This window comes from Heteronotia binoei, chromosome 1, assembly GCF_032191835.1.
Source record: "Heteronotia binoei isolate CCM8104 ecotype False Entrance Well chromosome 1, APGP_CSIRO_Hbin_v1, whole genome shotgun sequence".
Lineage (NCBI taxonomy): Eukaryota > Metazoa > Chordata > Lepidosauria > Squamata > Gekkonidae > Heteronotia > Heteronotia binoei.
Genome location: NC_083223.1, coordinates 32,665,985 through 32,680,998, shown reverse-complemented (window position 1 = coordinate 32,680,998; position 15,014 = coordinate 32,665,985). Strand labels below are relative to the sequence as shown.

General features: G+C 46.6%; 1 protein-coding gene across 1 annotated transcript in view; it reads left to right on the top strand.

The window, feature by feature from the left end:
* LOC132567593 (phosphatidylinositol 3,4,5-trisphosphate 3-phosphatase TPTE2-like) overlaps positions 1 to 15,014 on the top strand; it is an 83,241-nt gene that overhangs the window by 15,963 nt on the left and 52,264 nt on the right. Inside the window, exon 2 of the mRNA XM_060233273.1 lies at positions 11,813 to 11,901. Within this exon, the coding sequence (XP_060089256.1) occupies positions 11,852 to 11,901 (50 nt within the window). The 5' untranslated portion in view covers positions 11,813 to 11,851. The remainder of the gene's footprint in view (positions 1 to 11,812; positions 11,902 to 15,014) is intronic.

The window sequence follows — 15,014 nt, the reverse complement described above, 5'->3', positions numbered from 1 at the left end:
TACCACTCCCCTTTTCTTCTGTCGCTGTAAATAAATTGTCAAGTTTTTTATTTTTCAAAAAATTTTGATCTTTGGTTAAGATATGAATTTTTTGTAGGCAAATTATATCCCTTTCCATTTTTGCCAAATATCTAAATGTCTTTCTCCTTTTGGCAGGCAAATTAAGTCCATTTACATTAATTGAAACAATTGAAGCCATTATAGGTTTTGCTTATCATTATCTTATATTTTTTTAGACTGTTGTCTTGTCCGGTATCTCCATGATTCATTTGGGTCTTCTTCATCAGAACCTTCTTCTTCCTGCTCCTCCTTATCATTCTTTTCTTTGCCTTTTTTCTTCATTCCAAGAAATTCTGAGCCTTGAAAGTGGAATTAATCCTATATCTGTTCTCCTGGTCCGTAAAAAGAAGGCCTTCTGGCATTAGCCACATGTAGGGTATTTCTCTTCCTCTCAAAGTCTATTAATGCTTGATATTCTCTCCTCTTTTGTCTCACAGGCAAAGGAACCTCTCAAAATTTTCACCATGTTTCCAGCTATCACCCTAGGTCTATCTCTTGTTTCAAGATGTCGTCATTAGTCTTTTTTCTTGTGAATCTCAAATGGACTTCACTAGGCAATTTGTTTCATCTTGTATAACTTAATGGCACCCGTCTAACTTGATCAAACTCATCCTCTGAGGAGTCACTTGTAAGATTTCAGCCTTCACTTAACATTCTCCGGTGGTCTGGACAGTGGGTCGGTCCGACTACTGGGTATAGGCTCCTCCTCCTCATCACAGGGTCGGGTGCTCCAATCGATCCGGAGGGAGAGTGGCCTATACCCCCCAGGACGTGCCAGTTTTTCTCCCGGCCCTGCACGAGGCAGGACGGTTTTTCTCCAGGCGCTTGCTGAGGAGCGCAGAAGATCCGGATTATTGAAATAAAACACAGACCGGAAGCGTTGGGACCGGTCCCAACAATGCCGGTGGCGGCAGTCTGCAGGGTCTACTCGCGAGTAGACCTTGAGCGAGCGGCAGACGCCCGCAGTGCTTCGTTCCCTCGCAGACGCGATTGGAACGAAGTGGGAAGGAAAGAGAGGAGGCAAGCGGAGCGGCAGCGCGATAAGTCGCCCTACAGCAATAGGGCTGCGCGCGGATCCACAGGGCTTCAGAAGGGCCCCCATGCTGCCTGCGTTGTCTCTCCTTCGGGCTGCCTAGTCGTGTAGACTTGGCAAAAGAGTGAGAGAGAGAGGCCTCTGAGGGGGTTTGTTCCTGACTGGAAGGCAAGATATACAAAGGCCCGTTAGAGGGCGCAATGGAGGCATTCTGTCCTCCATTTGAGCCTTTCCCGCTTTTTTAGTTGCATTTGCCTTTCCTTCCCTTATAGGGACGTGAAAAGCAACAAAATGGTGACTAGCTCTCACAGCAACTCACCCAGCGAATTTGATCTACCTCTTCTGTCAGGGGCTCTGACTCCTCAACAGGAGGCTCAGAATCTTGACCTCACAGGAGAGGATGCCAAGTCAAATTTAGTCCTTTGGCTTAAGAAAGAGCTGCTAAAAGAGTTGGGACAGGACCTTCGTCAGCAGCTGGACTCCCCTGCTTCCCTACAGCCAAAAAGGAAAGATGGAAGGAAAAGGGGCAGAGATACTAGTCCCAGTGACACTATGGAAGGACGCTCTAGATCAAGCCTCCTTTGGGTTTGGACTCCCCCCTCCTGAGCTCAGCTGAGGAATCAGAAGACTCTGAGCAGTCAGATAAGGAGGAGGGTGAACTGTCAGACGAGGAGGAGCAGACTGACACTGTTCAATCTAGGCTCTTTCCTTCTGAATACTATTCAGAATTGCTCCCCAAAGTACTGAGGACCCTCAACTTTGTACCCACTCCTAAAGAAAATGAGGAGTTGGATCCTGATCTCCCCACAGGTTCAGGGGAGATGATGCCAAAATTGAGCAGTGCTCAGACAGGGGTTCCTTTGCCTGCGGCCTTTTTTGCCCTGGTCAAGGCGGAATGGGAACGTCCGACTAAGCCTAAAGCAAACCAACAGATTCTCTTCAAACTTTATTCTCTTATTCTACAGGCTACTAAGAGATTAAAGTTACCAACAGTGGATGACCCTGTAACTAGCCTGATTTCCAATTCGGTCCTTCCTATGGACGCAGATGGTTTACCCAGGGATCCATGCGATAGGAGGATTGAGCAAGCCTTACGCAAAGAGTTTGAAGCGACATCTTGGGCCATCAAGGCAGCCACTACGTCTTCATTGTTTGCCAGAGCAATGTGCACGTGGTCTAATAACTTGGCAGCAGCAGACAGTGGAGCTCCTAAGGAGTTCAACGATGAGCTAAAAAAGATTGCTTTATCCGCTGCCTTCGTGGCAGATCATTAGACACCATGCAACTGGTGGCCAGAGCCATGGCATGTGGGGTAGCTGCCAGACGCAACATTTGGTTGCATAATTGGGAGGTAGACACTGCAGCCCAGGCCAGGGTGGCAGCGGTGCCTTTTAAAGGAACCTTGTTGTTCGGGGAGGGTCTAGATAGATACCTCATTGAGAACAAGGATAAAAAGAAGGTTTTACCTTCCAAGAGTAAAGAGTCGAAACAGAGGAAGTCCTTTCCTTCCTTTCGAGATTCGAAGAAACCATCCAGACCAGGTCCCTTTCGTCCCTTCAGAGGGAAGTGGCAGCAGAAGGGGCGTGATCCCAAACCATACTGTTCTGGGAAGTCAGATCAGGGTTCCAAAAATCCCTCCAAGAAAGGAGGATCCCAGTGACTATGCCTCTCACCAGCCGACAAACAAAATAGGGGGTCGTCTTTCCCTTTTCACAGACATCTGGAACCAGTCAATCCAGGACAAGTGGGTTTTAGAAGTAGTGGAACAAGGTTACGCCTTGGAATTCCACTCTCTTTCCCCCAACCATTTTCGAGGGGTTCCCCGGAAAAAAGATTTATCTACTCACAGAGCAATGTTGTTGGCCATTCAGCACTTGGTGAATATAGGGGCAGTGGAGGCCGTCCCGGTACTTCAACAGGGTTTGGGGGTCTATTCGGTGATATTTTTAGTTCCAAAAAAGAACGGGGAGTTCAGAACCATCCTGGATCTGAAATGGCTCAACAAGTTCATCCTGACAAAACATTTCAAGATGGAGACAATACGGTCAGTATTGCTAGCCATTCAGCCTCAGGATTTTCTGGCTTCCTTGGATCTATCAGAGGCCTACTTGCATGTTCCCATTCGGGAATCACACAGAAGATTTCTACGTTTCTCCTAGGGGGGGAAGCATTTTCAATATCGGGCCCTGCCGTTTGGTCTGAAGTCTTCGCCCTGGGTATTCACAAAAATTCTGGTGACCCTGGTGGCGGAGCTGAGATTGCAGGGTGTGGCCCTATTTCCTTACCTGGACGACATTCTGGTGAAGGCAGGGTCCCACCAGCAATGCCTGGAGGGGATGCAGCAGTGACCATGTTGCGCTCTCACGGCTTCGTGGTGAACCTAGAGAAGAGCAATCTTCTTCCCTCTCAGAGGCTAGTGCATCTGGGAGTGGAAATAGATACAAAGGTGGACAGAGTCTTCTTAACCCCAGAGAGACGGGAGAAGTTTTGCCTCCTTCTGCAAGGGGTGTTACAGCAACCGAAGGTGTCAGTCATGAAGTTAGCACAAGTCTTAGGGATGATGGTATCCTTTCAGGATCTACTGTCTTGGGCCAGATTCCACACTCGTCCCCTACAATTTTTTCTGTGGCCTTTTCAGGAGATTATAGGGAACAAAATTCCCAAACTGGTGACATTACCGTTAGAGGTGACGTCCCAGTTACAGTGGTGGTTGAACCCGGGTCTTTTCAGTCCAGGTTACCCACTTCGCGAACCTCAGAGGGTTTGCATGACTACAGATGCCAGTTTATGGGGTTGGGGGGCTCACTCACAGGATCAAATGATCCAGGGTCAGTGGGAGCCTCACGAGATGAAGCGCAGTATTAACTTCCTGGAACTCAGGGCGATCCGGTTAGGGTTGCAAGGGTTGCAGGCAGTTCTGAGGGGTCACCATGTCCTGGTGAAAACGGACAACTCAACCGCCAAAGCATATGTAAATCGACAGGGAGGAACCAGGGTGAAATCCCTTCATGCCGAGGCGAAGGTTCTCTTCGAGTGGGCCGAAGTCAATCTCCTGTCAATCAAAGCAGTGCATGTTCCAGGGAAGGACAATTGACTAGCGGATTGGCTCAGCAGACGCTAGCTGGACCAAACAGAATGGATGTTACACAGGGGCACTTTCAGTCTAATAGTGGACAGGTACGGACCAGTGTCGGTGGACTTGTTTGCCACGGCAGAAAATTGCCAAGTGGACAGGTTCTTTGCCAAGGTCAGAGACACAAGGGCAGAAGGAACCGATGCCTTCAGCGCTGCATGGCCGACGGGACTAGTGTATGCCTTCCCGCCCCTTCCTCTATTACCCAGGGTGTTACAGAGGGTGGTGGAACTAAGGGCGGAGATGGTGTTGGTGGCCCCCTTCTGGCCGAGACGGTCATGGTTCCAGGAGCTTCTGAGGTTGTCTATTCAGCCTCCTTGGCGGCTGCCGGGGAGGGACGACCTTCTGACACAGGGCAACATGTCTCACCCTCAACCAGACATGTTGCAATTGACAGTTTGGAGGTTGAGCGGTTGCAGCTCAAGGAACTAGGTTATAGCACCAGAGTGGTGGACACTATGATGGCATCGCGTAAGTGTTCCACTAATAGGATATACAATACCACCTGGAAGGTTTTTGCTTCGTGGTCTACCTTACGGGGGTGGGATCCGATGAAGGTGAAGGAAAATGGTATTCTAGGTTTTCTTCAGGAAGGGGCAGACAAGGGGCTTTCTACCAGCACGCTACGGCGTCAGGTGGCAGCCATATCGTCTATACAGGGGGTGCGGGGGCGTAAAACCTTGTCAGCGCATCCGCACATTAAACGGTTCCTGAAGGGTGTTGCTCTCCTTAAGCCCCCACAGGTACATTGATTCCCCTCGTGGAAGTTGAATATAGTACTGAATGCCTTGTGTGGGCGTCCCTTCGAACCTATGGCTTCCTGTGGACTGAAGGAACTGACTCTAAAAACAATTTTTCTAGTGGGTATCACTACAGCACGGAGAGTGTCTGAATTAAGGGCCCTGTCGGTTGACAAGGAGCTTTGTGTTTTCCATAATGAAAAGGTGGTACTGAGACCAGACCCATCTTTCATTCCTAAAGTTAATTCTGTTTTTCATAGGTCCCAGGAGTTGGTTCTTCCAAATTTTTGTCCCAATCCCCAGTCTCCCAAGGAAAGGGAGCTGCACTGTTTACATGTTAGGAGGGCACTTAGTTTTTACATTGATCACACAAAAGACTGGAGGAAGTCTGATGCATTGTTTGTTTCATTTAGCAAGAAGTCGCAGGGACGACAGGTCTCCACTTCCTCCCTTAGCAGGTGGCTACGGGAGTGTATTGTTCTGGCTTACAAGGCCCAAGGTCAAACCCCTCCAGATGGGATCGCGGCCCATTCTCTAAGGGGTGCTGCAACTTCAGCTGTGTACCGGTCTTTTCCGTCCTTAGCTGTGTGTAAGGCAGCGACTTGGAAATCGGTACATACCTTTACCAGACACTATAAGGTGGATAAATGGGCTTCAGCGGAGGCGGCCTTTGGGAGGCGTGTGCTGCAGCATGCACTCTAAACAGGGAAGCCGGTCCCGCCCGGGGATGTTCAGTTTTGTTACATCCCAGTAGTCGGACCGACCCACTGTCCAGACCACCGGAGAACGGAAGATTGGTATCACTTACCGTGAAGCTTCCTTCTCGGTGGACTGGCAGTGGGTCGGTCCGGCCCGCCCGTTGAAGTTGAGCGGCTTCCTGGGTTTTGGAGATGGATTCTGGAGCAATGGTGCTTTCCCTGTGGGGAGGATATTACCTTTGCTTTGCTTGACAATGACTTTTTCTTTCAATCTGCCATTTTGTATGGTGTGTTGAACTGTAATAAACTAATCTTCTCATTTATTCGTCTCTGTACGTGAATGGGGAGGTGGTGAAAATTTTTATTATTAGGGGGATGCGGCTTGGATACAACTGGCGCGTCCTGGGTGGTATAGGCCACTCCCCCTCCGGATCGATTGGAGCACCCGACCCTGTGACGAGGAGGAGGAGCCTATACCCAGTAGTCGGACCGACCCACTGCCATTCCACCGAGAAGGAAGCTTCACGGTAAGTGATACCAATCTTCCGTTTTCTGTAAATTTTAATTTTTCTCTTCTGGTATGTTTTGAAACCTCAACGTATAAGCCGCTTTATCTACTTCCAACTGTAAAAGTCTGGAGTCTTGTATAGTCTGTCCTTTTCCCAGATGTTCCACTTTTTGAATATTCTCCATCACCAGACCCTCTAATGCCTTTAAGGCTTTATTGGTCTCCGCTGTCTGCTATTCTCCATAAGCTCTTCTTTGATCTCTGCCATCTGTTCATCTATATTGTCTATTTTACTTGTCAGCCGTGTTATAGAAGTCATTAAGGTGGTTTGCCATTCTTGTCTCCTTGCATGGGTATAAATTTCCCTGGCCCTGATTGGCCACTGGGTGAATAAGATGGTTTCCCTTCTTTGATTTCTTTTTTTTGGCCGTTTCCTTGGGAATGGCCCCTGCTTTATTATCCATTCTTATTAATGTAAGCACACTCACAACCACCAGTTCAATAAGATCTCTTCAGCATTTGTTTTGAGACACTATGTTCTGTTTATGGCAGGTGAATAATCTTCTCCAAACAATACTCTTATTTCAAAATAGTTCTGGGTATGAGCTTTCCATATGTATGCACACTAGTGTGCATACACATGAAAACTGTACCTAGAATTAAACCTCCTTACTCTTAAGAGTGTCACTGGAGTTGATGTGAAAGATCTTTGCCTGAGACCCTGGAGAGCCACTTCTGGTCTGAGTAGAGACAATACTGACTGATGGACCAAGAGTCTGTTTCAGTATAAGACAACTTATGTGTTCATCTGAAATTGAATCTTAATGGGCTAACTGTAGGCATCAGAAGTAAATCCTACTGGGTTTACATGCCTTGCTCCTAATTATGTCTGTGTAGGATTGGGGCAGGCCATAACACATGGTTTAATTCACCTAGGTGGTCCTAAACTGTACCCTACAAGTAGTGTCCTCAACATCTTATTTTTTTTAAAAAAAAACCTTTTATGTTCCTTTATTAACTCCACAGACTGAGATGTGAAAGGTAGTTTTGTCTCTCATAGTGAGGGGGGGGGGAAATCTATCTTTAAAAAGCCAAAACTTCTACCTTGAGTTGTACCAACTAGTAGACACTAAGTTTCTCTGCATCTTTCACCAAATTTGAGGTGAGAAAGGGGGGAAATCTCTCATTGCCTTCCTCCTTCCTAAAAATCACTCCACTGCCCCCCACTAGGGTTGCCAGCCTTCAGGTATTTTCCAACACAGACCTGGCAACCTGTGTCCCCCCCCCCCAAATCCATCCCATTTCTCTTCACATACACTTCTCTTCTCCCCCCACTCTGGATTTCCTTAACTGCTTCTTGCTTCCCTCTCACCGTCCCTTTGTAACTAACTCCAAGCCTCTACCACATGGCAGAATGTTTTCTACTCTTACATTATGTCTCCAGTTGCCTCATCGGTTTCTTTTCTGCTGTTGATGCAGCCCAATGCAAAAAACCTACCCACCGTGAACTACGACTGTGGCAATCTGAGGGCAGAGTTGGTTCCTCCCACTAAATCCACCCAACCACCTCACTGGCCGCTTTCCTGACCGGTGGTAGTTCACTAATTGGGTCCTCAGTACAAAGCTGACAGTTGCAAGGAATTGCTGTGGGATGATGATTTCAGACAAATAGCTATTTTAGTTTGTAGTGTGGCGTCTTTTAAATTAATACATTGATTGCCAGTTATTTTCTGTGTGCTGTTTGATGCTGGCTGGTTTACAGAGATGTTTGTTGGCACCTGCAAGGAATGGGCGGTGCTCGGGTAGAGCCAAGACGTTTGGCTAAGGCCAGGGGAGGAACAGAAGTGTTTCATTTGGGGCTATGCTTTCATTCTGCACCGTTTTGTTGGGCAGAGAGGCAAGCGGGGGGAGGGGGTGTCTGCTGGAAACGCAGGGTTTTGTTTTTCCTTCAGTGCTTCCCTGTCCTGGGCTTCTCCCCCTTCCTGCACCTTTGATCCTCTGCCGGGAGGAAGCCAGACTTTTGTGCAGGAATGAATGCACCATTGTCACCTGGCTGCATTTGGAGCCCGGCTGAGTGTGCACCTACCAAAGAGCTGCACTGCACCAGCCACCATGCGCAGCTGCCTCCTCCATCCTCCTTCTCCAGCTTGGCTGGTGACTGCTGCTGCTTGGGCCGGCTGGGGAGCCCGTGGTGCGCACACGCTCTGCCCTGGAGTTGGCATCATGGGTGGGGACAAGCTGAGGAGGTGAGGCAGTGAGGGTGAGCAGCCCCTGAGCAGGTGAGATGTGTATGAAGAAAGGAGTAGTTCCTGCATGTTGCAAGGCCTTCAGGTGCGTGTATGTGAAATCTCTCAGGGAACATCTCAGTGGTAGACAACGTTAGCATTATGCCCAGATTTAGTATAGCCATGTTCAGTAGTTCACCTGTCAAGTCCTCTTAATAAGCATGGGGATCCCATTTTGTGTGAAAAGGGCAAATCCATGTGTTTTCCAGTTTCAGTGTGTGCAGTTTCAGTGTGTGCAATCAGAAACCTATATTTTTGGGACTATACATTTGCATATTCCAAAACTGGAATATATGTGTACAACATATATGACATATTTGTACAACATGACAATCAGGAGGATTGTGGGAAGTGTTATGTTCTCTGAAAGGAGAGACCACTCTAAGAAGACAAAGTGACAGCTTTATTGTAGAGCCATAAAATACAATTCAAACAGCTGCAGCTGCTGGCAAGAAAAACTGAAACTACTCATGGCATGGAACGTAATCAGCCTAATTAAGGTCTGAGCTCCACGACTACCCATATGGCAAACCAAAGAAGCCAGTGCAGTGCACCCCTTCCCTCTAGCTGACATAATTCTGCAGATATCTTGGTTGAACACTATCATGGGTGGATGACCATGGCTCTGCACTGGGGTTGGTGTATCTGACATAACCTCTGATGTTTCTGTAGTTTCTAGTTCATTTTGAAGTTCAGGCTCCATGTCCTCATGTCCTTGCATAGTTTCTGCAGAGAAGTCAACTCCACTATTACTGCTGCTGGGGCATCACTAACACCTGTATCACTATAGCACTTGCAAAAGGAACAGATGCCCCCAACATGTGTCCTCTCATCTGGTCCAGATGTTGTTGCAGCATGAGGCCATCTGGTGTCTCTGTCCAATAGGATATGGTTCCAGGCGAGCATGCTACTATGCACGCCTGAAACCATAATTCTTGGCATAGAACCATAATTCCTGACATATCTGGAACAAATGTACTTGCAGGACTGTGCACTCCACCCCATCATTTGATCAATCCTCAGTTAGATTGGAGTGCGTATGGTCTGAAAGAGTCGCCAGCTGCCTATTTATTAACATTGATGGAACTCTGTCTGCGGCAGTGATGCTCTGTATTCTTTGTGCGTGGGAGGGGGGCAAAAGTGGGAGGGCTTCTAGTGTCCTGGCTCCACTGAGGGACCTCCTGATGGCACTTGGGTTTTTTTGGCCACTGTGTGACACAGAGTGTTGGACTGGATGGGCCATTGGCCTGATCCAGCCTGGCTTCTTATGTTCTTAACAGTTCCACAGGACTCCTGACTCTGGTAGTACATGGTGTGATATATTGTATAAAAAAAACTTTCCAAGCAATGATCTCATTCATCCTTGGTCATCCTTATTCTCTCAGCCTTCCTGTTAGTTGCTGGCTGAAAGCAAGCTGAGATGATGTGACAGATTAAGCCCTTAGCAGGGGGATGTGTGAAATTCCTCTGATGTAGACTGAAACAACAGTGTCCAGCAATCCATTGGTTACAAAGAGTCAACACAGTGCTTTAATAACAACACTGGATGTCATTGATGAAACAGGAATACAAATCAACCACTATCACAAAGCTTTGGCCCTGAATGGGGCCAGCAAAATCTATATGAATTCATGACCATGGAGTTGACTTCCACAAATGCACTGGAGCATGTGGTGGAGCTAGCCTTTAGGCCTGACAGTCATCACCAGGGCTTTTAAAAAAATTATTATCGGTTTATTTATATTCTGTCCATTCCCCATAGGGCTCAGAGCAGAGCACAACATGGATAGTAAAATTAAAATAAAATCAACATAACAAAACAGCATAACAGTAAAATGCAGTTCCAGTTGGCCTGGTTGCAGGGGGTGTGGCCTAATATGCAAATGAGTTCCTGCTGGGCTCTTTCTACAAAAAAAGCCCTTTTGGGGGGCTTTTTTAACCTACTTTTCCACCTTGCTATCTATCTTGTTCCATCACACATAACAGGGAAGCCAGAAGATGCCTCATCACTGGGTTTGGGTGTGGATGCTACTGCAAGGCTTTATTTATGGTGCGCTTATAGTCACCACAAATACAAATGTCCCCATTAGCCTTCATTGGTGTGACAATTGGTGTCTCCCAAGCAGGACGTGTCTATGACTCTAATATCCCTTGTTCCAACAGATGATCAAGTTCAGCATCAATGTTTTCTTTATGTGCAAATGGGACACAACAAGGTTTCATCCGATTAGGCACCACAGTAGGTTCCAGAACCAATGAAACAGGTGGGCCCTTAAACTGACATGTCCCTTGGCATATATAGCCTTAAATTCTATAATATCATTAAAAGGGAACATGAAACTTCCCACAATCCTCCTGATTGTCATGATGTACAAAGAGGGCAGCACAGATGTGCTGGTGTCCCAGAATGCTACCTGTTCCATAGTGCCTTATTGAATCTGCTGGGAGCTGTCAAGAACTAAGCTGCACCTAGATATCAGGTACCAGGTTTTGTATGCAATGCCAACAGCTGTTGATTATGAAATACTGTCAGTGTTACTGTTGTCAAACCTATTTTATCTATAAGATCTATCTTATCTATTAATCTATGCTTAATATTGAAACTGCATGCCAACATTGCAGAAGAACATAGGTCTGGTAAGTATTTGGACTCTGGACTACAGCTGTTAGTGCTTTCCTCTTTCTGTAATTTGTCTTTGTTGGCAGGTTACATGGCATGAAGCTGAGCTTCTTTATTTTATAATGTCATACCAAAATTGACTGGTATGTTTTTAAGCTCTTGTTGAGAAAGCCATGTGTACTGTTTGGGGCTGCAGTTGTGGATCTTTCATGATTGAAAGCTCTTTCATGAAGAATATGAGCATGCTATGCAGGATCTCACCCCCACTGAAATGCTGGCTTTCTTGCTAGAAAGAAACTCTTGTATAGAAGAGCATTCAAATCATGTGACTCCCATCCCACACTACCTGCAGCTTGATAACTCAGGCAAAAGTCGACCCTTTCTCTGAGAATTATATGAAACTTGAAAGCAGGAAAGATCATTCAGAGGTCACTTGAGCAATAACCTTACAAGGCACCCTCTGGCAAGCTTGTATTTCCTCTAACTTCTATTATATGGTGATACTCCTGACCTACTTTTTACTGGGATGCTGAGAAGAGTATGCAGGTAGCACACTTAGATAGTTCAGCATTTATATAGTGGTTTAATGAGTTCTCCTACATTTGAATGGCTGCTTCTTGTCATGAAATGCAGATTCAGTCTTGATTGTGAACTTAAACTTGATTGGAAAACTTTGGATGATAGTTGAAGTGTCTTTAACTGTTCTCTGAAAGGCTTGTCTCTTTTCCCCCCTAGGAAAGCTGCTTTTTTAATTCCAAAAGTAGGAAGACTAAGATGTCCACTGTAAGTTATGACCAAGGTTCGGCAGTACAAGCAACTCAGGGGTAAGTTATTCTGGATGACATATAATTGCACTGGTTACCTAATGAGAATATATTTGCAATGTAGTGATCTGGAGTACAGAAACCATTACTCCCTTGGCCTGCATTTGCTAGCAGGCCATAGGTTGATGGAAGGTGATACTTCTTCACTTACCACTGAGAACATTTCTCTTCTCTGAGTTAAAATTAGTCCCTAGGGAGGAAAAATGCCATCTTCATGTCTCCACAAATCCCTGTCTTGGTAAGAATGGGCATACCCCTCTAAATGACTCAAAGATCTGGCAATAGAATTACTTGTCAAAAGAGTTAGGACTGATAACAGAATTAACCTTCAATCAACTTGGATAAAAGTGCTGGATGAGAAACTGATGTAAGTTAGAATGTCGATTGATGATATGATTGAGATGGGCAAAATCCTTTGGTTTTCTCTGGTCAAAAAGTGAGTCCTTGAAATTGGCCATGGTAGTTTGAACCTGAGAGCCCACAGAGTATTCTCACCCCTATTTTTTGGTGCATCTTACCCAAAATCCTTACCCTCCTTATCCTTACTGTCTTACCATCCTAAGTTATTGCAGAGCTTTTTTGTTTGCAAGACTGAACATTATCCCTACAATGCTTTTGCAAGGGACATTTTTGAATAGACCGGGGTGGTCAAACTTGCTTAACCTAAGAGCCCCATATAATAAATGTCAGATGTTTGAGAGCCACAAGACATGAATGACAGAAGTTTGAGGAGCCGCAAGACAGGAAGAAAGGAAAGCAACTGGAGCGGGGAAAAAGGGAGAGGTGGAAAGAAAGCAACTTTAACTTTAAATGCATTCCCCAAGCAGCTGGTTGATTTGGCTTGGAGAAGTAATTTAAAGAGACAAATGCCTTCTCCAAGCCTGCTGATGGGACGGGGGGGGGGTGCTTTAAGAGCCACACAATATGTGTGAAAGAGCCACATGTGGCTCCCAAGCTGCAGTTTGACCACCCCTGGAATAGACCCTACACTGATAGAATCTGTCCTTGTGGCCTTAACAGGATTGACAAATATCAGAAAAGGAGTCCAGGTAATAATACAGCCACAGATAAAAAGAACAATTCCTATGCACTATAATCACTAATTATTTTCTATACATCTTATAATTCCTGATTAATTTGTTTCCAAAAATTCAATATACAATTTCAGTGAATACTGTGACAGTAATACATTGCATAGAAGGATTACACAATACATATGGTCAAAGCCCCAATGGTAACAACATCTCTTATGAATCCAGGTTGATGTTCATAAAGTCCATGACGAAGATCCTGGGATTTTTATTCATTTTGATTTTTAGTCTTCCATGAGTGGTCTGTTCCAAACTTATTTCAAAAGGACGCCAAGAGGAAACATCAACACAGCCAGTTGATCTATATTATTTTCCTAGTCTTCCTTTCACAGTACTGAAAAAGCCATATTCTGGATTCAATCCTAGTACAAAATCAAATTGAATCTAGAATATGGCCTTTTTAATACTGTGAAAAGAGGATTAGGAAATTAATATAGTAGATCTAGTGGCTGCTTTGATGTTTCCTCTTGGCATCCTTTTGAAATACCGTATTTTTCGGTCCATAAGGCGCTCCGGACCATAGGACGCACCTTCCTCCTGGGGGGTGGGTGATAGCTGCCTCCGCCTCCGATCCCAGCGCTTCCCTCGTGCCTGCCTGGCTCCAGCTTCTTCTAGCAAGCGCTGGGATTGCTCCATGCTGCCCCCACCGCAAACCCAGCGCTTCGCGAGCGCTGGCTGTGGAGGGGGCAGCGTGCTTCCTACATGCCTGTCTGCCTGGCTCCAGCTCTGACGCTTACAGCAAGCGCCAGGATCGCTCCCTCTGCCCTCTGACCCCAGCGCTTGCTTTAAGCATCAGAGCTGGAGCTAGGAGAAAGCACGCCGCCCCCTCCACAGCCGGCGCTCGCGAAGCGCTGGGTTTGCGGAGGGGGTGGGTGCTTCCTCCGTGCCTGTCTGCCTGGCTCCAGCTCTGATGCTTAAAGCAAGCACCAGGATCGGAGGGCAGAGGGAGCGATCCTGGCGCTTGCTGTAAGTGTCAGAGCTGGAGCCAGGCAGACAGGCACGGAGGAAGCATGCTGCCCCCTCCGCAGCCGGCGCTCGCGAAGCACTGGGTTTGCAGTGGGGGCAGCGTGGAGCGATCCCAGCGCTTGCTGGAAAAAGCTGGAGGCAGGCAGGCGCGGGGGAAGCGCCGGGATCAGAGGCGGAGGCAGCGGATTGCGCCCCCCCCCCAGAGGAAGGTACCTTCGCTCCATAAGATGCACACACTTCCCCCCCCACTTTTTTTGGCGGGGAAGTGCGTCTTATGGTCCGAAAAATACAGTAACTTTGGAACAAACGTAGAGGACTAGAAATTCGTAGAGGACTAAAAATAGAAATGAAGAATAAAAATCCCGGGGTCTTCGTCATGGACTTTGTGGGCTTTTCGAACATCAACCTGGATACATGAAATGTTACCATTGTGGCTTTTTGACCATGTGTATTGTGTAATCCTTCTATGCAATGCTTAACAGGATTGATACATCCTTTCATGCTCTGCTGAATGCTGAAAGCCTGGTGGAAGAGCTACGTGTCCTATTGGCCCTGTGAAACTGCAACAGATCTTGCAGGGCCTGAACCTCAATGTGGAGCTTATTCTACCAGGTTGGGGCTGAAAAAGCCCTGGCCCTAGTCAAGGCAAGATAGACATCTTTTGGATCAGAGACTATCAGCCAATATTGATTGACTGATTTCAAAGCCTTTCTGGGGACATATGGAAGAAGTCCTTGGTTTCCAGAGCATGTTTTGATGTCAGATCTGGTTGCACTGTGCCATGTGACATTTCTACAATTTATCATGCCACGCCTCAGTTGGCTTTCACCTTAAAAATCTTCTGTTGGTTCACCAAACCTTCTTTCATAAGGATGATGGCCTAGCCTTTTTGTTGTTCAGTCTCACGGCCGAGTGACTCTTTTTAACCCCATGGACAAAGTCATGCCAGGCCCTCCTGTCTTCCACTATCCTCCGAAGTCTGCTCAAATTCGTGTATGGTACATCAGTAACGCTGTCTAGCCATCTCACCTTTTGCCGTCCCCTTCTTTTGCCAAT